Genomic DNA, 27,418 nt, shown 5'->3' on the forward strand with positions numbered 1-27,418 from the left:
CGTTGGCGACGTTGCCTGGCCGACCTGGCAGGATTTGCAGTGCCGTCATGTTTAGTGCATTTTTATTTGACAGTGTTGACACTGACACATAGGGTCATGTTTATTGTGACATCAATTTGTTTGTATAAATTGAAAATGATAGCAACGTCTAAATCAAGTTACAAAAATCATCGGTGTTCTGGTCCGCGAAAATCCAGAAAAATTCAGACTCAATTGAAGCGGAATTCATGATGGTGAAGTTTCGTAAGGTAGGTACAGTTTCATTCCTTCATTGTACATTGTAATTTTCTCGTGCCGATCTTTTTAGAAAATAATTCTCACTTCTTCCGTAATGGTAGATATAAGCAGTGAACAATACCTATATAATGTAATTATTACTGTTTTGGTTGCCGAATAGTCAATGTGTCACTAACTCTAGGTTTTTTTAGGTATTGTGCAAAATGAAGAGGCATTCTTGGAAATAAAATGTTTTCCTTCATTAGCCAGAAAAAATCAGGACATCCTCACTGCAATAAAGTAAAATAAAACATTTCCTGGGGATGAAAATTATGGAATTTTGTCTATGAATGAAAAACACAATTATTACTAGGTAAGTAAATGATAACTTTATTAGAATCCATATTGTTGCATCATCTTTCTTCCTATAACATTAGAGATTTTGTGCTATCATGATATTATTTTTCTTTCAGGTACAGGGACAACTACGGATAACAAATATGAAAAAATGTTATTTCATTTGTTGTGTGAATCCATCTACACCAACAAGACATCCACTGCTGGACATAGGCCTCCCCAGGGATCTCCACAACGACTGGTCTTGCAAGACCGGCCAAAATATCGAGAAATAAATAATATAAATAAACATGATAAATATCCCGTTTTCTATAATAGTTATAATTAGAAGGCCATGCAATGTTGTTACTCACTGTACCTACTTGAATCCAAAAAAAAATATAAAAAAAGTTTTAATTTTATTTTACAATTACTACTTATTATTAGTACATTACGATACAAGTGCGAAAAGTAGGAAATTGGCAACGAGTGGCGATAAATTGAAACACGACCGAAGGAAGTGTTTTAATCGACACGAGTTGCGAATTACCTTTTCGCACGTGTATTGTACAACGTTTTACAGTACATAATTATGGCCCTTTACATTTTCGACATATGCACGTATTGTACTAATTACCGCACTAGGGCGGTAACGTATATGTAGCACCATATGTACTAAAAAGTATTTTACAGTACATATGGTGCAACTTTCTCGCCCTAGTGCGTAAAGAGCACTTTTCATGCATATGTCGAAAGTTTAAAGGGCCATATGTACTGTAAAACGTTGTACGATACACGTGCGAATAGGTAATTCGCAACTCGTGTCGATTTAAAACACTCTCTGCGGTCGTGTTTTAATCTGGCGCCACTCGTTTCGAATTTTCTCTTTTCCGCACTTGTATCGTAAATAACTATTTCAAACTGGAAGGGTACGATGATAGATCTCAATTCAATATAATTTTGCAACATTTGGCATGATTAGGTTATAAATTGTATGGAGATGAAATCTATCATCGTACCCTTCCAGTTTGAAAAATACTATAGAGGCTGGGCAGTAAGGGATTGCTTTACTTGTAGAACTATATTTAGCGCTTTAAAAAAAAACTGATACCTGACACACCTGATACAAACCTGGACTTCTTTGGGCTAGTGCTACTAAGAATCGTCAGTATTCTCCATCCTTTCTGAGTTGGAAGAACCCAAAAAGGTGAGATTTGTGAAAGTCAGGTTTTCAATATATGTGGCGTTTTCAACCAAACGGGTACCTACTTATTGTTGTCATATTTCCATAAAGCTTCAAAATGAAATCAACCTAATCGACAACCGACAATGTGGTACCTTTTAGTTAAAAACGTCACATATTTTTATAAAACGTTATAAACTAATTTATTAATAATACTTAATATCTGGGAGAAAAAGAAAACATAAGTAAAAACTCAAAAATGCTCGTTTTCCCAGAGATAAGACCTAGCTAGATCGAACCCCTTACAGCAAATTTCATCGAAATCGTTAGAGCTGTTTCCGATATCACTGAAATATATTTCGGTTATATCGGAATCGGACAAGAATTCGAAGAATAAAAGGTATAAGAAACATAAGATAACACAAAAAGGACAAAAAAAAGTACCCCTGACGTAAGTACCAGTCTCGAACCCGAATCTTCTTGCACGTATTTCCACGAACATACCGCAACGCCATTGCAGCATACTTACACTGCATGAAATTGTCTACTACAAGCATCACGGAAACACTGTTTGCATGTGTGAGTAATAGTAGGAAATAGCATGACAGAAACACTCTGTCGACTTTAAAAGTGTTTTTTGCACTAATGAAGTATTCAATGTTTATTATAATAGTTCAATATTTATGTAAAGAGTGCGCTAAACATACTTTTAAGTATACAGATACCAACACTATTCCACAAAAAAATTAAACCTGAAAATTTGCGAAAGTGACGCCATCTAGCGGGGTTTAAGCTTTGGGTAACCTAGTCGAACCACCTTAAAGAACAAGGATCAAAGTCAGATGGCGTTCTAAAAATTTTAATTTTGTGTAGAAAGATGGCAGTAAATTTAATGTGACTACAAAACTTTCTATTTTAAATTCTCTTTGTTATTATGTATTCAGAGACATCTACCGGCATAATAATATGTTTGTGACTGACCGATCTAAAACGAGCTTGTTGTGTTGCGCCTCCTCGCGCTCGGCGCTGTAGCTCCAGTACCGGCTGCGAAGCTCGGTGCTGCCCTCTGGAAAAAGACCGTCAGATGGCGCTAAGAGACTGGTCGGGTAATTTCAACTAGATGTCGCTGTTATCCGAAATAGCGTATACTCGTAGGTTAAAAATAGTAAGGGCCACTTGCACCATTCCACTAACCCGGGCTTAACCGGTTAAAAATGGAGTTACCATGGTTACCAGTACAATTTGACCTGAGTTAACGGTTTAACCGCTTGACCTCGTGTTAGTGGGATCGTGCAAGTGGCCCTTAGTGTAAAGTTCTTAGGTAAATAAATAACAAGTCTGCAAACCTTACGTCATATTACTATTAATGTTTGCAAACGCCAACTTACCCTTTACCTTTTTTTAGCTTTAACTTATGACTTTGTTCACGTAGTGCTTGTTTATCATACTGCCATAAAACTTGCAAAAGCCGTTTTTCACCCCAAGGGATGAATATGTAATTAGAAGTTACATCAGTTCAGCTATTTTTGTGTAATGTAAAAAATATGTTTATAATATAATATACGTCTTTAACCAGTACTTAAAGTTTCGGGTATTTAGAATCAGTATACTTAGTATCATAACAACCGGTGTAGCGGTTACGAAGAAATTAACAAATTACGATTTTTTACTTTGGAGCAGCCTGTTTGTGTTAATAGCTCCTGAGGTAATAAATAGTATGAAACCTTCTTTGACCTTATTAATTATCTTTTTTATTTATGGCATTAATAAGATTCTGACTTTTGACAAATGTCATCATTGCCGTAAATTTTTGAACAAGTTGTCAAAAACACTGCCAATGATTAATACAGTATGTTTCTTTTTGTTATCGATCATTGGAATTAATTTTTGTTTGAAAATATTTTTTTTTTACTTTTGTTCTAATTAAAAAAATATTAACCCTACGTGGGATTTCAGGGTTTGTCTAATGGCTAAGGTCATCCTGTATAGGTCGCTAGTTGGGAATGTACAGGGTTTAAACAACATAACTTTTAGGAGCGCTTTTTGAGCCCTTTCAAGGAAGTTAGTTTTGGTAGCACCGCTCCGCCCCAAACGGTGATGCAATAGGAGAGTACTGATTGCACTAGTGATACATAAATTTGATTCAGGAGTGTTTTAGTGGCTACGTGTCTAACGTTTTTAAAGGTACAGAAAAGTTTACGGGTTCTTGCCATAATGCTTTCAGTGTGTGCATGCCAAGTCAAACACTGATCAACCATAACATCCAGGTATTTTGTACTTTCTACTATAGTTATAACTGGGCAGGAGCAAGTGGTTTGTGTAGGAATTACGCAAGTGTGGATCCTTATCGAGAATTGAGTACCTGGCTGTGTATGATTATAATTTGAAAAAGCGATATAATTAGTCTTGACGTATTTAAGGTGAGTAGGTTGTTGTGTAGCCATCTTGCGATTTTAGCTAGTCCCCGTTCTGCGTGTTGTCGGACCTCTTCCCATGTATTTCCTCCTATAAGTCACCTAGGGGGCATTGAAATTGCAAACTTCATTCCTCGTCGCATCATGCCGTCAGTGAATTGGCCATAGGCCATAGAGCGAGCGTTTTCACATTGTCCGATCATTTACTTAATTATTGTTTGTCGTTCAAAAGAAAGCGTTAATGCAAAAATAAAAGGAATTGATGCCATAGCGCATTTTCTAGCAGCTGATTTTCTTCAAAGGTCATCCGACGTCCGATATCGGATCGGAAATTGTGAAAACGCTCTTAATAGTTGGTACGTATATTGTCGTCGAAGAAAACTTTAATATTTTACCTAGGAGTCCCACTTTATCACATTATTAATTTTGATCACTCCTGTTTGAAAAAAAAAACTTATTTCATGCAGGTGTACTGAAGGGCCTATATTGTTCCCACGGGAGTTATGGATTGTGAAGAATAGCTTTCTTTTTTAATTATGTCACAAACTCATACGAATCAAGTAGGTTGTGTAAAATATTTTGTTTAAAGTCAAGGTATAAGGGAGTTTTACTTTTAAAATACTGACGTTTATAATTTAATAAATTTATTGTTTATGTTTAAAAAATATTTTTACACAATTTTCAGTCATGGCTGAAGCCGAAGGTCTATGCCTTCGATGTCTAACCTGTCAAGAAATGACCATATGGCGGACGAATGTTTGAAATATCACCGTAGTTAATAATTATTTTGCTTAATATTTAGTTTTTCTTCGCAAGTGTGATGTAAAACATTGTGTGTAACTCCGGGTGTTAGAAAATTGTAAACTTGAGTCTTTAATAACCTCCAGCTTGCGGCTGTCACGAATTATAGACCTTGTTTACGAAATCTCGCTTCCTTCGTTGCACAATGTACCTACTATTATCTCAATGCATTCCATTCAAAATGCATTCCAAAACTCTCAAAAAAACATTAAGTTACTCGTATTCTCCAGAATACCTAGAACAAATATCTCGACAAAGGTATTGAAAATGCTTGTTTGAGAAGGTATGCAATTAAATTGCTTAGCCAGAAGTACCTAAGTAGATAGGTACCTACGGCGTGTGAAACGAAATGCCGTATTTGGCCTGGCCTGAAGTTATCCTGAAATTGAATTGAAAAAACACGATGAAGCCAGCCAGGGGGCCGGGGAGGGGAGGGTTAGTATAATTAACTCGTAAAATTGAGATATCTGTTTTCCATCTCGACGTAATCAGACTACTCTGGGCTGTCAGAAACTGGTTCTGTCCGTTCGGGGGAAGGATGGCTGAATACATCTCATCTATAGAGAAATATAAACTACCTCCCTATCCCTATTAATTATCACTTATCATCATTTTCCTAGCGTTGTCCCAGCATTCTGCCACGGCTCGTTTAGGGAGTATAGAGTCCGCATTGCAACCAAAAACCAAGAATTGGCACTAGCACTAGTCAACCCAGAAGGAAAACTCTGCCGCATTGAAATTGGTCCGGTTTCCTCACGATGTTTTCCTGTTTAATTGTAACTGTGCCAAACAATAGGTACAGGTACATTAGGTACCTCTGTGATCTGTATCAGGTGCTCGAAAAACGTAACTACTTAATATTAATGATAAGTACTAATTTAAACAAAAACAGAGCAAATCCACAAGTAGTTTTCGGTTTTTAGTCATTTGTTATGACTCACTTCTTAAATACCTAATAGTTACTGTAGGTAGGTACGTTTTTTACTACGAGTGTGCTCTTACTACTGTGCTGAAACGTAACTTGTGTCAAGTTGTTAGGGTTTTTCATTTTATAATGCATGTTTGCAACTTCGATCTCGTTTCATTAGCTAATGGTGACATAAATTAAGTGGTGTTAATTGTTAAAAACTTTTTCAGGTCCTCCCGTATTTACGGTCCTTACATCTGGCATTAAGTAGACTTTCAGAGTCAAATAAAAAAAAGAAAATTAATATTCTGAATACGTATACAATTGCACATTTTAATGTTGAGCCCCAGCTGTATGCTGGTAAATAAAATAAAAATAAAATAAAAAAGCCTTAAATTTCTCAAACACGATTAGATAAGAAAAAAATACACATTCTGTAAAATTAAAAATAAAAGGATGTATGAGAACTCCTTTTTATAGGGTATAGGCCTCCTCCAAAGTTTTCCAGAGCTCTCTGTCTGAAGCTGTCGCTATATAGTTTGGGCCAGCGACTGTCGTTAGGTCGTCTGACCAGCGCGTGCGGGGCTTGCCTTTGCCGCGCTTTCCTGTGGGTCCGGGCCACACCGTAGCTTCTTATGTCCAACGACCGTCTTGTTAGATGGCCTGCTCATCTCCATTTTAGCTTTAGTGCCTGTACTAAAAAATCTAAGAATTTGGTTTTCTCTTTGATTGTCACGTTGCGCACTTTGTCTATTCTTTTGATTTTTAGTATTGACCTTTCCATGGCTGATTGACATGTACGTATGCCCTGCTTGCTGTTATTAGTCAGTGGCCATGTTTTCGAGCTATAAGTGAGGCTGGGTAGTATACAACTGTCCATCAAAAGGAAAAGATTTGTTTTACACGGGGGTCAAGTTGTTGTTTAACCAATCGTGCTAACCAGAGCGAGCGAAAGATCGCAAAATTGAACATAGAGCGTAGCGTTGCGAGGGTTTCAAGGCTCGAGGGTTAAACAAACTTTGCTACCGAGTGAAACACAAAATGTTCGCACCACACCAACGCGAATAAACGAAGAAATAAATTTCGCCAAAAAGGAAGTACACCCACTATTGTATACAATACTTTTTCTACGAGACAAAAAAATAATACTTTCGACTAGTAGAATTATATAGGTCAACAAACCAAAAGTATACAGCTAAGATACGCGAGCTGCCGCAGCTCGCGATACCTTCATACTCGTACGCGCCCCGGCCGCCGGGCCCGGCGCCCGCGGCGGGTTGGTCAACGACACCTCCTCGTAACTCATGAGACCCTGGTACCTGCTCCGCGCTAAACTCAATTTTAAGACAGTTTTTTTTCTCGATTTTGGCCACCGTAGCCTATGGAGACTAACAATTAAGCAACGCTAAGCGGTTTTCGTAGGGTATGGACGTTGCTATATGAAGGGTGTCACGTGCGCGTTTCTGACTTATGAAGCTATTGTTTCTACTACAACATAAAATAAAATGTTTTTGTTGGCCAACCAATCACAAAGCAGATGTGACGCAGCAGCATGTTTAAGTAGGCTAATTTGCATTGAATCGAGTCTCCTTAAACAAGAAATATTTTATCGAAATGAAGTTCTGTTTTCAAAATTTTTATAATTGACTAAACCGTATCGATAAAATTATTATGCTTAAGTCGGCTGTAAAGTTAATAAGTATATTAATTTTACCTTTGGCCATCTCCTCTAGGCTCTCATCCATCATACTCGTGGCGTAAGATATCCGACAATAATATCAGTGACTATCACTTAGGTATGCTTATTTTAGTAAGTTAGGTATGTACTAACCTTGTATCCAAAGCTGTAACAGAGCCACTTCCAGCGCCAGAGCAAACAGCAGTGCGTCCATATTACTAATCCTGGACAGAATACCATTTAAATGTACAACATGTATTGTTTGTATTAAGTGTTAGTATTAAGTACCGCACGAATGAAGTCGTGCCACTCAATCACCAGTAATATAGCGACATTTATAGTAAACCGTTTTGTAAGTTAAAGTTACCAATATTTTCCTGAAAGAAACATAAAAAAGTGCAAGTACATTGGCTACAGTCAGCCCTACCTACAGTAAATACCTACTTATTATTTCATAGTTTTGTACTTAACCATAATTTTCAAAAAAAAAAATGCAAATACAGTAGAAAAAACCGGCCAAGTGTGAGTCGGACTCGCGCACGAAGGGTTCCGTACCGTTACCAAAAAAACGGCAAAAAAATCACGTTTGTTGTATGGGAGCCTCAGTTAAATATTAATTTTATTCAGTTTTTAGTATTTGTTGTTATAGCAGCAACAGAAATACATCATCTGTGAAAATTTCAACTGTCTAGCTATCACGGTTCATGAGATACAGCCTGGTGACAGACGGACAGACAGACAGACAGACAGGCAGACAGACGGTGGAGTCTTAGTAATAGGGTCCCGTTTTTAGCCTTTGGGTACGGAACCCTAAAAAATGACGTTTAAATTTTCTATAACTACCTGCACATGTCAGAAATAACTAAGTATGTTAACTACTTTTTGTAGATAGGTACTACAGGGGCCCATTTCTAGAACAGTATTAAGCTAATATTATTAGTGCACGAACTGTCAAATCATATGGGTTACCATGGCAACACACTAATAATATTAGTCTAATATCGTTCAAGAAATGAGCCCCAGGTGCGACCACTACTTTCTCACTAGTCTCATATCATTGGTTCCCAAGGTGATTTTATTAGCTTTAGATTGTAAAGCGATAGCTGGACTTTACAAATAACACGTGGACTACCGGCCGTTGACTCCAAAATGGTAGTTAAACGCGTTTCAAGGTTAATTCTCCATTCACTGCACACTACCACATTCGTTTACTGTATAATAAGCTCAGTGGCGTAACAAAGGGGGGGGGGGCGCAGAGGGGGCAAGTGCCCAGGGCGCCATCTAAGGGGGGCGCCAAAATGGGCAAAAGGCAGCAGCAGGGAAACTTTTGTCAGTCGTCAGGAAGCGGCAAATTTGGTGACTGCCCCGGGCGCCATATCCTCTAGCTACGCCCCTGAATAAGCTATTTATATTAAACTTTAAACAATATTAATAAGCAAAAAACAAAGGAATATTAACGAAACTGACTATCAAGATGGCGCTCGAACCGAAGGTCCTCTATGTAATTTTAATATATGTACTTCAAAAATTTGATCTACATACGATATGGATCAGATCTGTCAGTGTCAAAAGTGACGTTTCTTCAAACAAAAATAAATAAATCAGGCCGCAAGTATTTCATGTGCTGAATGAAACATGTGCATTAACAATAAGCCACAGGTGAAACATTAAAATAAATATACATGTAAATATGCATACTACACTACTAGGTACTAAGTAATTATTGGCATTCGGTGAGGCAAAACCTTTACAAAACTTTAATCGCCACTTGAAATCTGAATTTCCACCGAGTAAACATAGGTACCTACGCAGCAGCAAAATAAAGTACTAACTATACTCAAACACACCCAAATTGTCAGTGGAAAAATAAACAAATTTTCTAAAGGAGCTCAACCCTTCGCACCCACATTTTTTTTTAATTTGCCGCCTTTTACTACTGACAAAGTGGTTGTACCAGACTATACTTATAAAAAACAGTGGAGTATGCAACAAATTTTCAATAATTTTATCAAATAATGATAAGTCCCATAACAGGAACGGAGTTAAATAAGAATAAATCATAAATTATTGCAATTAGGTATTTAACAACGTATACTATAGCGACACAAGCTAAGCTAATGGTACCGTGATCTAAATATTTAGACATCTTCCGCTCTCGGTGCTCTCGGCATTCGGTGATCTTTCGCTGGGCAGCTGGGCATGCAGCACAGTACAATGTTATATTTAAGTACACAATGCAGTGCAGGCGCAAGCAATTACATACATGTATTTAATATGCAGAGGTTGACTATAGTTATATATATATTTTTTTAATTAAAAATTAAAAATAATTTATTTTCCCCTCACTAGCTCGGAAAGCCGTCTTTTATCCTTTAAAACAAGCGGGGAAAAACGCATTTTATCCACTAGTGGGGAAAGTAATTTGACCTTGGATGGAGCGTGTTTAAGTAGCTTTTGACAGATAACAAAACGTAAAACGCTCATAATAATGGTTCGTTCGATATTAATTATCATTAAATAAATGGTTTGAGAATTTAATAAAAAATAAGAAATTTAGCTTTATTTAATGATTTTAAGTCATAAAACTTAAATTCCATAAGAAAAATTTGTTTCTTTAACTGATGTTGAATGTAATTCTGAACGCACAAGTTGAGTCGATGCAATTTCAAAACGCATCGTCAGAAATGTCAAGATTGTCAACAAAAATTTTCTCACCGACTCCGACACGTAAAAATACACAATTTCCAGAGTTTTCTGTTATAACATCGTATTATCGTAAAAAAAAGAGTGATTCCAGTGATGAGGATGATCTAACGCCTGTGGATGTTACACTTACCTCGCTATAGTGAGGGGAAAAGTTTTGTGTTACACACGGGTGCAAATGTATTTTACTTCTCGTGTGTTAAAACACACGCTACACTCAGGATTCTATTTTAGAACCACTCGCTTCGCTCGTGGTTCAACTATTGAAACCTTTCGCTTGCTCGTGTATCAATTCCACACTCGCGGGTAAAATACAACTTTGCACCCTTGTATAACAAATAACTATTGGTTTATTTACAATTTACATTTCAATAGTAAAGTTATGATGTAATAATAATGTTAGTTGGAAATCATAAAATGAAAAGGCAAGCTATAGGATGGAGCGAGATAGGGACATCAATGACTTTATATGTCTCATTCTATCTTACAGCCTGCAGGACCGACTTGTTTTTTTGTGAAAAAACAGCGTAGGTACTTAAATTTTTTGCTCTCTGATTTTTTCTTTAACCATTAATTAACAAGGCAAGATAGATTTTACATTTTTGATGTTAGGATTCGAGTGATATTGTTTAAATAATTGTTTATTTAACCTTATTTCCCCGCATGTTTAGAGAAAAGCATTATATGTGGCATGGCGGGAGGTCGCGCAAATTAGTAGTAGTAGTTATCACTTTATTGTACACAACACAGGTTTACAAAAATAAACTACAGTAATGGAAGTACAAAGGCGAAATTAGTTAGCCAATTTGCCGATAGATGGCGCTGTACACAATTACGCTTAGTATACTACTGGTCAAGTCTTTCGTGGTTCTATTTACATGAGAAAATTTAAAGTTTGTACGGAACCCTCGGTGCGCGAGTTAAACGAAGTCGCACTTGACCGGTTTTTTATGTAAGTTGTTGCGTTTTTATTAAAAAAAATACGCGAGGTAGTAAAAAAGCCGATTTTCATGATATTGTTTTTTATACTTCCAATATTATTTAAGTAAAGGTTACAGTTACTTTTAAAATAATGTCAAGTAATGCAGAAGAATTATAAAATAGGTTCAATATATAATTGATCTAAAGTTATAGTTTTCCCCTAATTTTCATTTTCCTATTGACTGCTATTATATTGTACGCAGCTGTATATAGGTATATACTGCATTCATTCTTTTATTTAGCTTTACCGCTTCTATCCCCTTTATTACATTTATTCAATAAACAGTTATTTTATTATCTTAGGTCTTATAAACGGTATAGGATAAATTAATGCATTGTAAGATAAGGAAACTAAGGCAACCAAAAAAATGTTTTCACTATTATTAGCTTAGCTGTTGAAATTTAACTCGACCTTCGACCTTTTACCTTACATACAGCGTATATAGCAGACGTAGCAGCGTATAGTAAAAGCGACTTTTACCTTACATACAGCGTATATTATATAGCAGACGTAGCAGCGTATAGTAAAAGCGACTTTTACCTTACATACAGCGTATATTATATAGCAGACGTAGCAGCGTAGAGTAAAAGCGACTTTTCGCTTTGCAGTGTCGTTTTACATCATTTTAGGCCAATTTCGTAAGTCAGAAACACTTGTCAAAACTCGTTACTGTTATCGGTTTTTAGTCCACAGTTATTAGTTCGATTGTAACTATTAATTACTGGAGATTCAGCCACAATGTACATAGACTGTATAGGTATATTATTATTATTATTCCGATTACGTCAATGTTAAACTCGTTCACTCAGTGCTATTAAAAACTACAAAAGGATCTTACATTCAAAGTACTTACCGCTCGCTTTTATCCATTTTAGTCATGTTTTTCGAATCACTTATTCCAAATATTCGGTTTAGTAATTGCAACACGGCTAAACCAAATCCCTTGTGGTTGCCCTCTTCACTATCCGTTAGCAACGAGGTACAGTTTGTTCGATAATGCTTAAATGGTTAGCTTTAGTAAAAAAGACTAATAATAGGTCGCCTTTACATTTATATTATATCGGTGATATCCACTGCGACGGCACCATGTTTTACTGTCACGACAAAAATAAAGAAGGACACTTAAATGTATGAGATATCAGTGCTTTAATCTAATTTAAACTGTCGTGAGTCATACTAACACACTTTTATACGGTTTATTTCACTCTCATTCAGCAGAATGCCAGTGAGTGTTGTGACACTTGTGACCTTTGTGACAGTGTAGTGGACATAGTGAGTTCGTGTTGCAACCCCACCCACGACCCACCACCATGCCCACCTACAACGACAGTGCAAGACCTCCCCCCTCCGGTTATTTCAGCGCGCGCTCAGTGCGCGACGCATCCTGAACGCTACTCACATTATTTTTAGTGCTTGAAAATGGAGACTAGGCTCTGCGATAATGTCGCGCGAGTGACCAAAAATATGTGAGTCAAATCGTATAATTAGTTTAGGGGGTAAATATGTGAGTCAAATCGTATAATAATGCTTTAATAGGAAAGGGAACGACGTCACGTGACCGATTCTCCATATAAACGTATTTTCCTCTCTTAATATTAACATTGTAGAAAATATTATAATATTTCAACGATTTTTTATAAGTTAGGACGAAGCTTTTAAAAATTTTCGGCAATGACAGCTAAGTGACACTGACAGTTGACATCGTTTTTTTTTCTATCTCATCAATTAAATCACGTGCACAGGCATTATTGCCTGATCTGCTATTAAATTTCACAAACGTCATCTCGGTCACTTAAAAAAATATATTTAATAAATAATACGAAATAAAATTAAAAGAGCTGCATTTCCGTGATCGTTTCGACGAATACTATTGGATAAAAATATAATTTGCCTATCTTCAAGAAACTTTACCTACCCAATTGTTTGACATGATCCCAACACCGCACCGCTCGCCGTCGGCCGGGTGTTCATCCTCACATCCTAGAACCTAAATGGTCGCGTACTGTGCGGTTTAAGAGGAATCTCCTCCCGCGGACTCTTCGGCTGTGGAATGAGCTCCATGCCGAGATTTTCCCGAGGGGCTACAGTATGGGGTTATTCAAAAAAGGAGTGTACAGGTTTTTAAAGAGTCGGCAACGCGCATGTAATATATCTGGTGTTGCAGGCGTCCATAGGCTACGGTGATTGCTTACCATCAGGCGGGCCGTATGCTTGTTTGCCACCGACGTGGTATTAAAAAAAAAGCAGAAATACGTCGTATCTTGTTTAGATAATGTTTTAAATTGTTGTTGTTGTTTCAGGTCAGCAATGAGTATTTAAACTCCAATTGCAAGAAATACGAAAAACCTTTTCCGCGACCGTGCTAAGACTAAGTAATTCCCCGTTTGCGGAAAACCGCTTATCTTGTTCAACTTTATTAGTACGGTTTCGTAGCTTTGATTCGGTCCTAGCAGAAAAGCATGAAACTTGACACGCATGTAACTTTCACGGGCAGAATAAATAGGGGGAAACGAAAAAGAGGGTAAAAATTGTTTTGATTGTAACGTAACCTAACCGTTAAATAATATTATTAGCATGAAACTTTCACAAGGTTAGCTAATTTTCTTTTAATTTAAGATTTATCGATGTAGTGGACCAGGTTTGCATAATTATAGTATAAGTAGGCATTAATTATGTCGTAAACGAGGGTGAGTGCGCCTGAGGCAAGCGACCCGATCTCGCCTGACGGTGGAAACGTGTAGGATAATGAAATGACGTGGCTCTCGAGGCGCCTCTTTAAATTAAATCACTCGTCGTCATTAAACGTCGCAGACGCCCTCATCGCGCCGCCGCGCACTGCCGCTGCCGCTGCCAGCCAACGCAGTCCGCAACGAGCCCCGTAGACGCTGTGGCCACCTCTGCTCCTCCTTGTTTACGAGTACGTCATACACCCATACGAGTACCTGGGACCTAACGCCAACATAAAAAAATATGAAAATCGTTAGGTATGCCTCTATCGCTCTTGCATATTCGAGCGACGGAGAGGCAGATAACGATTTTCGATTTTTCGACGAGGTGGTAGGCTCTATTGTCTATTTACTTTTACCAAGCTTCACTCTCTACTTCAAGTAATCCCTAACTTGTGTAACGCATAATAAGCAGGTGGAATTAAAAACAAGACTAAAGAAACAGTGTAATATCAATAATAAATAAATAAATTATTCCTTGCTCTATGGACACATTTATGCTTTATTATTTGGGCTACGGTTACATTACAACTTTAAATATGTAGAAGAGAGAACCTAATAATGATGGGCTTAGTCACAGGGCCATCAGCTACTTAATATAGTCCTACCTATGCTAAATAAGCTTGAATTCAACCGTGCTGTCTATTCTACATGCCTTGAATATTTATAACAATATGTTACTAAAGGTCACATTATTGCGGCACTTGAGATCTTAAGTCTTTTCAACAGCTAAAAATTAACATACAACTTTCTACCAAATTACTCCAGCATCCAGTTATCAGGCATCTTTGTACCGAAAGTCCGCAGTGTAAGAAACTCTTGATTTCGCAAAAAAAGTCTAATTAATGTCATCAAAGGGAGGTCGCGGCAGTAGGAAAGTTGATTGGGTTCTTTATTTATAGCATTTCAATTTAACGAGAAATCGGACAGACCCGCGCGGCGCGGAGAACCGGGCACCGCGGCGGCGCGGCCGTTCGGCTCGCTGCTGCTAGTGCTGCTGCGCTCTACGTCGAGCGTGGATTTAATTAATAATTATGGTCGCCTCCAGTGCCGCAATATCGATCACCTGCCGACACGACCTCAAAGGCGTCTACTACATAAATACATCATTCACAAAAGGTTTCATATAAGGCGTGTAGAGCCTTGTACATTTGGCGAATCAATAGGCGCTAAGCGTTCAGTGCCGCGGATGAACTATCGCAAAAGAAGAAGTAAGACACAAACCAATAATTTTAAGTTTTACTGAACGTAATATTAGACACTGTAAGAAGTGTTACAATTTACTACTTTTAATTAGCTAACAATATATAATATATTTTTAGGAACTTAATATTAATGTAAATAAATTACATTCACAAAATAGCAGCTGGACTGTACAGTATATTTATAATATTATAATCATAACAAATGGAACTAAACTAACAGGTCTCGTATCTAATATACCTACATATGTATTTCCTCTAATAAGTATGGACATAAGTATATTTAATTCATAGGAATCAACTATGAAACGCATCAATTAAAGCAAAATTAATGTAAAATAAAATGAGTATGGTTTCAGGTAGGTATTGTGTTTATCCGCATGAGTGAGTGAGGAGCGACCACAGGCGCGCGTGCCGAGCTGGATGGCACGGGCCTGGGTGGTCGCACCTTGACAAACGAACCCAAGCTGAACCGAAAGCTAAATAAAATAGCATCTCGGCTAAATATATTATGCTTGTTAATTTAATCTACTACTTATTACCCATCGGTAGCTGCAACAGCCACTTCTCGGTATATAGTACTTTAATAAAATAAATCGATAAATGAAATCCATCTGCCGGCGAAGAGTAGGTAACGTGGGTACTTATCATAGAGCTTGTATCGTAGACGGAGGGCTCCCGGCGGCGGCGGAGGGGTGGGGGGGTGGATGGAGCGCGGGCGCCGGATGCTCTAGTTGTCGTAGGTAGCCGGACCGGAGTTCGCCCAAAATCCTGTTCACAATTTATCCATTATAATTTTTAAGAAAAAAAAAACCGACTTTAATGGGGGATGCCGCTGAAAGTTTACTTATTGTTGATGGTGCACTCTTAGATTCCAGACAATGAAATGAAAAAGACAGTATATTTTGCCTAATTATCCTAATCCATCTTTTGCCTAATTTTGCCTAATTGCCTAAATTATTATAATATTGCCTAATAATGTAGAAAAGGAGGTAAAACCACCCACTTTTCTAGTAGCATTTCGTTTTTGCAAGGGTCGCAGTTCTAACCTAACCTAACCTACTTTTCTGATAGCATTTCGTTTCTGTAAGGGTCACAGTTCTAACCTAACCTAACCCACTTTTCTAGTAGCATTTCCGGGTCCGGGTCCGGGTCCGGATCCGAGTCCGGGTCCGTGTCCGGGTCCAAGTTTGGGTCAGAGTTCGGTCCGGTCTGGGTCTATAAGAAAGAGAACAAATCGCCAAACGTGAACTATGTGTCATTGAAGAGTTCCATTCTGATCATCATCAGCAGTTCCACTTCATTAAATGTCACTTTTTTAATTGTAAATGCTGGATTTGTTGATGAAAATACAAAAATCACAATATATATGCCTTTCACATTTGAGGAGTTCCCTCGGTTCCTCATGGGTCTCATCATCAGAACTCGAGCTTGACAAAAATATGTCTTAAAAACTTAAGTTGCTTAAGAAACATAAAGAACAGGACAAATCGCCAAACGTAAACTATGCGTTATTAAAGAGTTCCATTCTGATCATCATCAGCAGTTCCACTTCATCAAATGTCACTTTTTAAAATGGAAATGCTGGATTTGTTGATGAAAATACTAAAATCACTATATGTATGCCTTTAACATTTGAGGAGTTCCCTCGATTCCTCATGGATCCCATCATCAGAACTTTTATAAATAAATTTTTTGTAAGTCGATATACTCGGTTTTTAGCCGTTTTCTTCCCGCTGACAAAACTGAACAATATTAAATATAATTTCCCTTGTCGTTTTATGTACGGATTTATCCCGTTTTGATAATATTTTATGCATAAAACTTACAGTTTTGTAAATAAAAATACACAATGACAGAAGTATGTTTACTTTTTACAAGACAGGTGTCAAAGGTTTGATTGCCATATAAAATTGATAATGTTAGTTCCCGTTTCTGCCACGACGCGTTTCTTTCCGAACAGACTCTAAAAGGATCACACAAGTATTTTAATGCCTATTTTGTAACGGTGCGTATAACAGAACGTTACACTATACAATTCTCTATTATTTCTGCCCTCAGAATAATGACTAAAGCATAGAAGTCGGGCAAAAATGCTTCGCAAATATGTATACCCGTACTTTACTTCCTTACGAATTAGATAATGTGCCGAAAAGAGATGCATATATGCTTGTTATTTCTCATTTACGTACGGTGTCATAAGTTTGATAATTTGCTAGGGATGTAACTGTGTCGACTTTTTATATCGATAAATTATGCATAAGTTTATGTGCCGTGTATAAGAATAATCACGAAATTGGCAAATTGATAATAGTCTGGCTAATGAAAGTTGAACCTGAAAAAACGCGGCAATTTCAAGAAATCTGTAGCAGGCGGCTCGTTGAAATGAAATGAAATGCGTGGAATACAAGGATTCCATAACTTTTATACTTTTTATAATTTTCATATTCTAAAAATCATTAAAAAGTATAAAAATTATGCAATCCTTGGAATCAAAGAGCCGCCTGATATGAGGATTAATGCATGTACCTAATATAGCTTTTATCTCATTTGCAGTCTACCACTCAGAACCGTCTAACTATACCTCTCGTTTTTTTATCATTAGAAAGAAGGCGAGCGATCTTAACGTGTCGTTTTATCGAAAAACACTGAAAATAAGTCACAACAAATATAATATACGATCATTAACATACTTTTGCTTTCATAAGTAAAATATTGCTATATTTATAAAAAAACTTGTCAATAAAAAGACACGTGGAAATGGTTTACCGTTTTTTCTAATGCTAAAAGACTAAGTATAGTTTCTAGTCATGTACAGTCAGCTGCACAGAAAAGGCACCCCCCCTGCATACAAAGTTCTGTAAATTAGTATTGACGTGGGGTACCTTTTCTCTGCAGCTGACTGTACCAAATAGGAAATGAAAAAAAAAACGTTCGTGTAATATATTTTTTTTATTTAATAATAGGGAATATTACGCGAAACTCGGCGTAGGTGGCGCCACTATCACAATCTGAGGGTCTATCGCGAAACAAGAAAATCGAACTTTCGTTATCTAACATCTCTGTCACTCTTGCGTATTCGAGCGATAAAGAGGCAGCTAGATAACGAAATTTCGGATTCGAGGTTTCCGGTAGGTCCCCTGAAAACTTGTCAAAAACCTGTTAAAGGTACAGTATGAATAAGTTACTCTACGGTGCACTAAAAAAGCTAGTGCTGCACTCTGGTGGCAGAACATTGCAGTAATATCCCCTATTCCTCGTCCTTTGGAAATCTGAAATAAAAAGTTGAGTTTTGTGACCAACAATATTAATAAAAGGAACATTCATCAATGATCATTAATGTCTTTTTTATTAGGGTTCCGTACCCAAAGGGTAAAAACGGGACCCTATTACTAATACTTCGCTGTCCGTCTGTCTGTCACCAGGCTGTATCTCATGAACCGTGAAAGCAAGACAGTTGAAATTTTCACAGATGATGTATTTCTGTTGCCTCTATAACAACAAATACTAAAAAGTACGGAACCCTTGGTGCGCGCGTCCGACTCGCACTTGACCGGTTTTTAGTATTATACTATATTCTGGCAAACACAATCTGTCAGTAAGTAAGAACAAAGAAAACTATAGGTACAGTCGAAGGCAAAAATATCGATCCAGACAAATGGCTTAAAAATATGTGAACACGATTTTATTGTCTGAGCGTACACATATTTTTGAGTCTTTGGGAATGTATATATATTTATGCCCTTGACTGTACTCATCAATTAAAATGAGACAGTCCCAGGGCCAAACTATAAGAAAGCTGTAAATGTCGATAGGTTATTGATCTGAGGTCGATACATCACTATGCCAAAAATATAACCTTTCATACTTAGCAGAAAAGTTCGAAAATATATGCAAAAATCTATATAGACTTGAATGCAAGTAATAATTACATAAACAGCATATCGATTTCTATGTTTAGGGTCAGGTCCTATAAATAAATTTCTTCAAAATTGAACAAAACTCACCAATTAAAGGTTATCGGTTCGTGCGTATTTTCTTTTCTTCCTGTATGCGATTTACAGCCCTCGATCACACAAGACATTATCACAAAGGGAACTTCAAACCATTACAAATAAAAACTCAGCACGTTTTCCAACAATCTTTCAGGAATAGCAAAAATATAATTAAAATAAACCAAGATGACCGCTGAAACATCCCGAAATATTTCAACTAAAATAATACGACTATGTCAAGTTGTTACAGTTGACACCTACCTGTGAAATAACGAACATATATTTTATTTGGCTGGATTATATTATAGAACCACATAGGACCATTTGACATTTCCCTCAGTTCATCTTATGACAATACTGAAAAAAACGAAAGAACTTGCGGATTGTTGTCTCACTCACTCATAGACAAAAAGTAATAACGTGTTGTGAATACGATATCTTTTACCAAGCTTTTATTTTTGCCCGGCTTCTTTGCTTTAGTCATTATTCTGAGTTTCTGCCACATAAAAATTCTAAATTCCCTTTTCAAATTCAAATCCTTCTTGGAATCCCTTTCGTTGATTTTAATTTTCAGTTAGATCCAAAACTCCGATCGATTGCTTCCTTAAGCTAAAGTAACAGCTTATTTTATGTTCAGTGTTTGTTATATAAATATTTATTTTTATATAAAATAGTGCAGTTTATTGTGAGTTAGTTGCACACGCGCATCTCCACTAACTGCATCTTAAGGCACATATTGTAAGTTTTTAGTTATATTTAAGTAATCTACCGAAGTATTTTATATAACTGCAACCGAGGGCTAATCTCGTGTCTGTATTGTTACAGGTGCCTTTTATTACCAATAATAAATACATCGTCGTCCTGATACCAGAGTACAATTGACAACACCGTTGACTGAGGCTCCATCCATCTGCCCCCTCACACCTCACACTGGCGCCCAACGTGGGGCAACGTGGGGTTTGTACATGTACAGTTACATACACTATTTTATTTAAAGCCTGACCAGGAATATATGATCATTGTCAAGAGGGCGCTATTATTCTCATTTATATGGCAACAGTTCAGTATAGTCTGAACAATGTGGATTGGCAACTCGTTTGACTTACATCTACTTTTATTCACCGTAATCAAAATCAGAACCTATTTATTTGGTGTCTAGTCTTTTTTTTATAGTCGGTACTTCTTTTTTGCCGTATAAAATTCATGTATTTTCTTACGTATCACACATAGGTCAAAATCGTCTAATTGCATCTTCTTTTTTATTTTTGGTTTGCATAAAACCTCAGGAGGTACAACCTTTTCTCGTATCCGCGTAATCGATGCCTCCGATTTACCTATAAATTTATATAAATTTACATATATGTATTTAATTTAGTCGTAACATACCAGATGGTGTGGCTACTATTAGCCACACCATCAGCTCAGCTCAGCTCTATAGTTGAAAAAATATTTCGTCTATCATGTTATTCCATTCTGGGAAGAGGCCTACATCCAAGATTGGATCACCAAAAGGCCCCATGATGATGATGATGATGATGGTCATTTTACTAGATAATATTCCGTAACCTTACATAGGTTCTGCTACATTGTCAATTAACAAAAAAAAAGATTGATCGTCTCCAAAGCCCATAGTAAATATTTTTCAAACTCAAACTCATTTTTGTTACTGTGTTTCCTCGCTTGATATACTCGCATAACACTACAATAACTTAGTCGTAATAACCAGACTATAATGACATTTTGATTTGTTTACCTGTCAGCTCTGATGTTAATTTGGAAATGTTTCGTAGCGAAATAGTTTAATTTCCCGAACTGTTTTTTTCCAGCAGTTTATTATTTACATTATTAACAATGTTCCGTTCCTGGCTATGTATATTTTTGGGCATTTTTGTCATTTATTATTTAATATTCAACACTTAAGCATTATTCAATTAACCGCCACAATGACACTGACAACAGTGACAACCTATCATTAAAATTATTGCCAGTGTAAGAAATTAGTTCCAATGAAATTCCGCAACATGGCGCATGAATATATATATCATATATATATATATATATATATATATATCATGGTCAGGCTTTACACACATATTATAATTTATTTGACGACCGGTCTGGCCTAGTGGGTAGGGACCCTGCCTGTGAAGCCGATGGTCCTGGGTTCGAATCCCGGTAAGGGTATTTATTTGTGTGATGTGCACAGATATTTGTTCCTGAGTCATGGGTGTTTTCTATGTATTTAAGTATTTAAATATTGTATATCAAGCGCTCAATAGTAAGAAAAACTCATAACAAGCCATGGCTTACCACTGGTATAAAAAAATCGTATCATCATAAAAGACTATTAAAAACATTAGTAAACCATACAAACGACAAAATATTGAAAAACCATTACAAGAAATATTCTAAAATACTGCATAAAACTATAAAACAATCAAAGCGACTTAATTTCATAAAGCAAATGAAAAAATCCACTTACAAAACCAAAACCATGTGGCAAATCATCAAGTACATAACGGGGAAAACACACATAAACAATTCAAAAACATAGAGCTAAAATATCAAGATACCACAGTTAAGAGCCCGCAATTGGTAGCAGACACTTTCAACAATCACTTTACCTCAGTCGGACAGCCATCAGACATAGGCGCACGTGAACGTCGTGAACCACGGGGCCGCCCGAGTCCCGCCCCTTCTATAAACTCTATATACTAATCTCCAACCTGTCACAGAACTTGAGGTAAAGAAAATCATAAAGAACTTTCCGAATAATCACACGAGTGGAATCGATGAAGTTCCCAGCATCCTAATTAAAGCTTGCAGTGACGAACTAGCACCACGATACTTATAAACCAGTCTTTTGATACATGTTGTTTCGCGGACAAGCTGAAAATTGCAATTGTCAAACCAATCCTTTAAAATATATGAAAAATGCATGGCCGGCCGTATTTACACCTTCTTAGAGAAATTTCAACTTCTAGACAATAATCAATTCGGCTTCCGTAAGAAACACTCTACCACCTTAGCTGTCTACAACTATATTCAAAATATACTTAGATTGTCTCAAAAATAGAAATTACGCTATCGGGTTAATGTTGGACATGTCAAAAGCTTACGACAGAGTTTCGCATCCAATCTTATTAAATAAGCTGTATGCAATTGATATTCGCGGAAACGCTTACAATTGGATTAAATCTTACCTGAATAAAAAGTAACAAAGTTGGTGTACAGCGTTACAAACGCACTTAAGAAATATACAACTAACTTTCTTGGGGCCTAGCCAAGTAGACAATCGTTCAATCAATCAATCAATCTTTAGGTAGTATCGCCCCATCGATACCGTCGATGATTTCGACAACGTCAAAGCGGGATCCACGTGGGATCGAATTAATATTTCTTGATTAAAACATAACTTCAGCCAGTGTACGGTAAACAATAAAATTATGAGCCTCTAGGGCTCTAGCCAGACACGGTTAGAGGTAGATATACCAAATGCTCTTAGAGCACGACGTTGTTCGGTAGTTGTATTATGAGCTCTCGTAAAACCGATAGCTGGATTTAACGAGAAGCACGTGGACTACCGGACGTTGACTCCAAAATGGTGGTTAAACACGCTTTGAGATTAATTCTCCATTCACTGCACACTACCACATTAGTTTACTGTATAATAAAGCTATCGATATTACACTTTAAATAATATTAACGAGCAAAAAACAAAGGAATTAATCACGAGGCTACTATCAAGACGGCGTTCGAACCGGAAGACTAGACAATCGTTCATAGAAAACGCTGATCGAAACTTAAATAATGTACGAGTAGGTATGGAAATATTTACGTGACTTTTTGTAGCATCTGTCATTCCCATACATTGTTACTTTTTGTTTGGCGTTTGTCGATGTAGGATTGTCGTCTTGGCTACCCCCCATTGTATTCCTTTGATGTTGCTAAAGAAGCCCTCAACAAAAATCAACAGATAGATACCGTAAAAAATACTAATCAACATACTTTCAAACATGAATTGGGTATGTCCTTATGGTTTTCTACCACAAACTCTTTCTCGTTACAACAAATTATTCGTCGTCATATTCAGTACCGGGAACATTCGCTGTCTACTTGAAGGGTCTGGTTAGGAATAGATTCCGATCGGGATCTTAAGCTCCGACCCCACCGCTGCTTAAAAAACGGCGACGGTACGGAGTCGCAGTGACGCACAGTAAGCGTACCGTTTTATTTTGCGTGCCATCTATACCGCTGCTCAAAATACACTGACTGTGCGGAATCGCAGTGACGCACAGTAAGCGTACCGTTTTTTTTGCGTGCCATCTATACCGCTGCTCAAAATACACTGACTATGCGGAATCGCAGTGACGCACAGTAAGCGTACCGTTTTTTTTGCGTGCCATCTATACCGCTTCTCAAAATACACTGAATGTGCGGAATCGCAGTGACGCACAGTAAGCGTACCGTTTTTTTTTGCGTGCCATCTATACCGCTGCTCAAAATACACTGATTGTGCGGAATCGCAGTGACCGCTGCTTAAAAAACGGTGACAGTACGGAATCGCAGTGATGCATCGTAAAATCCGTATCAGACTACCGTACCGCACCGCGACCTTGTTGCGCCGCACCCATAAGTAAGAGCGAGAAAGAGTTACGATTTTACTACGTGTTTTTGTGATACCGTATTACCGTCACCGTTTTTTAAGCAGCGGTATGGAGAGCATGCGGTAAAAACGGTACGCTTACGGTGAGTCACTGCGATCCTGTATCGTCACCGTTTTTAAGCAGCGGTGTGGTCGGACCTTTAAGTGTTAATGTAGCAAGTGGGACGTACCGCGTTTGCCGACATTCTGCAGGAAGAGTCGGTTGGCCACGGCCTGCCGCTGGCTGGCTTCGCGCATCTGCTTGCGGGCCACCTCCAGCATGAGCCGCTGCCGCAACACTTCCATCGGGTTGTTGATGGACAGTGACGGCATCTTGCGCTTTGGTCGCGAGCGCCGCTCACCACTGCCAATCGCCCTCTGTGACATGATTTTAGTTCCGATTATCTACATAGTACGAGTACACTAGTCAGTTTAGAGAATAGTCTTACTCTTTCTTTTTTATTTGAGTTGTTTTTAGGGTTCCGTACCCAAAGGGTAAAAACGGGACCCTATTACTAAGACTCCGCTGTCCGTCTGTCCGTCTGTCTCTCTGTCACCAGGCTGTATCTCATGAACCGTGATAGCTAGACAGTTGAATTTTTCACAGATGATATATTTCTGTTGCCGCTATAACAACAAATACTAAAAAGTACGGAACCCTCGGTGGGCGAGTCCGACTCGCACTTGGCCGGTTTTTTTTTTTAGTTAATTTAAACCGATGTTATTAAAGGGAGCCTCCTGGTTTATTTTCACAGATGATGTATTTCTGTTGCCGCTATAACAACAAATACTAAAAACTGAATAAAATTAATATTTATGTGGGGCTCCCATAGAACAAACATGATCTTTTTATATTTATATTTATATTTATGTTTTTTATGAATGAACAAATTGAATATAACAAAATTGTCTAAATAAAAAAGGGGTACTTCTATTCTTTTTATATGTTGGTTTATTCGTCTAATGAAAGTTCAAGGTAGTAGGGTAGTAGTTAAGAAGGGGGGTTTTACTCAACCTTTAGCCAAATTTTCGGTGTGAGTACTTTCGGGGTCATACTGAGCAACTTATAGGACTAAGCCCGAAATCATTATCAGATGCCGAAGTTTTCTATGGAAGAAACAAATTTTTTTTTCGATTGATCCCATATATAGTAAACGTTGCTCAGACTGTCCTACACACGGTGGCTAAAAAATAAGTGCATTCCCGTTGTCAGGGAGGTTTTGGGATTAAGGCTTGGCCAAACACACGGCGTGACGCAGCGCCGCGTCCGCGCCGCGTGGACGGAAGAGGCCGGAGGGACGCAGTCTGTTTGACGTCGCTAACCTAGCCTAAAGCATGGGCGGCGGTCGCGCCGCGCGACTGCGGCGCTGCGTCGGGCCTTATGTTTGGCCAAGCCTTTATACTGAGCAACTTTTACTATGGGACCAACCCCGAAATCGCGAAAAAAAATTTGGATGTTTATTTTCTATAAAATAAGTCACAGGAATTATGTAAAAATTTTAAAACATTATGGTCATTTACGTTCTTTTGGTTTCATAAGTAATAGTTACAATTTTTCAATACGAAAGAAAAATTTAAAAATGTAGATATTTTCCATAAAACACTATATAACTTCAAACGATTATAAATCATTAAAATGTATTCAACAGCCATAATATTGTTATAACATAACTGCAAGGTCTCTGGCACTATTTATTAACACACCGTTTATGTTATTAACGTTTCATATCGATAATTCATAATAGGCCAGGAAATTAATGCCCAAAAAAAGGTATAGAGGGAAATGCTTGGAACACAATTTTTGACTTCGTAGCTTTATTTGGACTATTTAGGAGGTGAACATATCAAAAGTCCCCGGCCGTAACCCTGGTGCTGGGGGGAGGGGGGTTTGAAGGTTCCATTTTTCGGTTTTTCGATTATATCTCGGAAACTATGCGTCTGAGCGACTTGGCCACTTATATAAAAATGAAAAGAGATTTAATTTGTTACAAGTTTTATTAAGTCAAGTTTTTCGATATCTTGTATAGTTTTTGAAATATCCGCTCTCAAAGGTTTATTTAGGGCTCTCATTTTTATCTTGATTATCTACATCAGTGAAGCTGCTAGGCCGGGTTTGGTATCGTTTTGTATCGGGGGTGCTGAATTCATTTTTGGTATGAACATTGACACCATTCCTAAGTAAAAACAAAATTAAAAAAAATGATTTTATTTTAAACTCCTCTTTACGCTTAAACCGCTGAACCGATTTCGTTGAAATTTGGTACAGAGATGGTTTGAGTCCCGGGACAGTACATAGGATAGTTTTTATAACCAAAATCATCTTTTTAGGGTGTGAAAAGTAGGGTGCAAATTTGTATGGGGAATCAATAACCGCTGAACCTATTTAAATAATATTTGCGACGGTCTACATGTTTGAATTAATTGAAAAGGATACCAAACATGACTTCAAATCTAAATTTACACAGTATTAACCTCAGGAATTCAACTTCGGCGAAGAAGCTGATTTCCCCTCACACCAAATTTCACACCTTCAAAGTATGATTTTTGAGATAAAGACTATATTATATCCTGTCTCGGGACTTAAAACATCTATTTACCAAATTTCAACTAAATCGGTTCAGCGGTTTAAGTTATTTGTTTAAAGTGTGTGTGTGTGTGTGTGTGTGTGTGTGTGTGTGTGTGTGTGTGTGTGTGTGTGTTTGTTACTTCGGAAAGGTGTCAATGTTGATACCATAAATGAATTCAGCACCCCCGATTTATACGAAAACGTTACCAAACCCGGCCTAGCAGCTTCACTGATGTAGATAATCAAGATAAAAATCAGAGCCCTAAATAAACCTTCAAGAGCGGATATCTCAAAAACTATACAATATATAGAAAAACTTGACTTAGTAAAACTTGTAACAAATTAAATCTTTTCATTTTGTATAAGTCTCCAAGTCGCTCAGACGCATAGTTTCCGAGATATAATCGTAAAACCACAAAAATTGAACCTTCAAACCCTCCTCTCCCCCCAGCACCAGGGTTACGGTCGGGGACTTTTGATATATTCATCTTCTAACTAGTCAAAACAAAGCTATGAAGTCAAAAATTGTGTTCCTAGGATTTCCCTCTATACCTTCTTATTGCTTGGCCTATAATTCGTATACTTTAATATTTTAATGTATAGGTTTACATAATTTAATTAAAGAAACTGTAAGTCTACTATATTAGTCATTACTATTGTGTCTAATGTAACAATACGAGACTGTTTTTTCTAAATAAATAAATAAGTTAAAGCATTTTCAATAAAAAGACACGTGTAGATTGTTATATTTTGCCTTGATGAATAATGTTTATGTTGTCGCGTAAAACTTATTATAATCTAGTGCTAACAGTGAGTCGGTCAGTGCAGCGGTCGAAACAAAAGATATTTAGGCGCAAGTTAGAGATAAATCATACTCGAAGAGCATTCAATATATTATACAAGGCTTATGAAGGTATACATAAAGTAGATCTGAAATTGATATGGCTAATTAAGTATGAATTGCAAAGTGGCCACCTATTGTTTATAAAAAAAAATATAAATATCAGACTGGGGCGTATGCTCACTAAGAATAAGTATTTGTCTTGTTATGGTCTTCGCTGAAG

At 37.3% G+C, this 27,418-nt stretch overlaps 1 protein-coding gene and 1 long non-coding RNA gene across 2 annotated transcripts in view; both read right to left on the reverse strand.

The window, feature by feature from the left end:
* Nucleotides 1-2,716: 2,716 nt before the first annotated feature.
* LOC134754599 (uncharacterized) lies at nucleotides 2,717-12,204 on the reverse strand. The gene is made up of 3 exons (XR_010128946.1): nucleotides 12,074-12,204; nucleotides 7,689-7,759; nucleotides 2,717-2,801 (listed from the first exon to the last, which is right to left on the reverse strand). It is a non-coding gene; the product is annotated as an uncharacterized LOC134754599 (long non-coding RNA).
* Nucleotides 12,205-14,380: 2,176 nt separating this feature from the next.
* Nucleotides 14,381-27,418, reverse strand: part of LOC134754952 (diuretic hormone 45) — a 109,067-nt gene continuing 96,029 nt past the window's right edge. The window contains exons 5-6 of the mRNA XM_063691438.1: nucleotides 23,980-24,166; nucleotides 14,381-15,919 (exon numbers count right to left, since the gene is read on the reverse strand). Of these exons, the coding sequence (XP_063547508.1) occupies nucleotides 15,879-15,919; nucleotides 23,980-24,166 (228 nt within the window). The 3' untranslated portion in view covers nucleotides 14,381-15,878. The remainder of the gene's footprint in view (nucleotides 15,920-23,979; nucleotides 24,167-27,418) is intronic.

The sequence above is a fragment of the Cydia strobilella genome, chromosome Z (genome assembly GCF_947568885.1).
Source record: "Cydia strobilella chromosome Z, ilCydStro3.1, whole genome shotgun sequence".
Taxonomy (NCBI): Eukaryota; Metazoa; Arthropoda; class Insecta; order Lepidoptera; family Tortricidae; genus Cydia; species Cydia strobilella.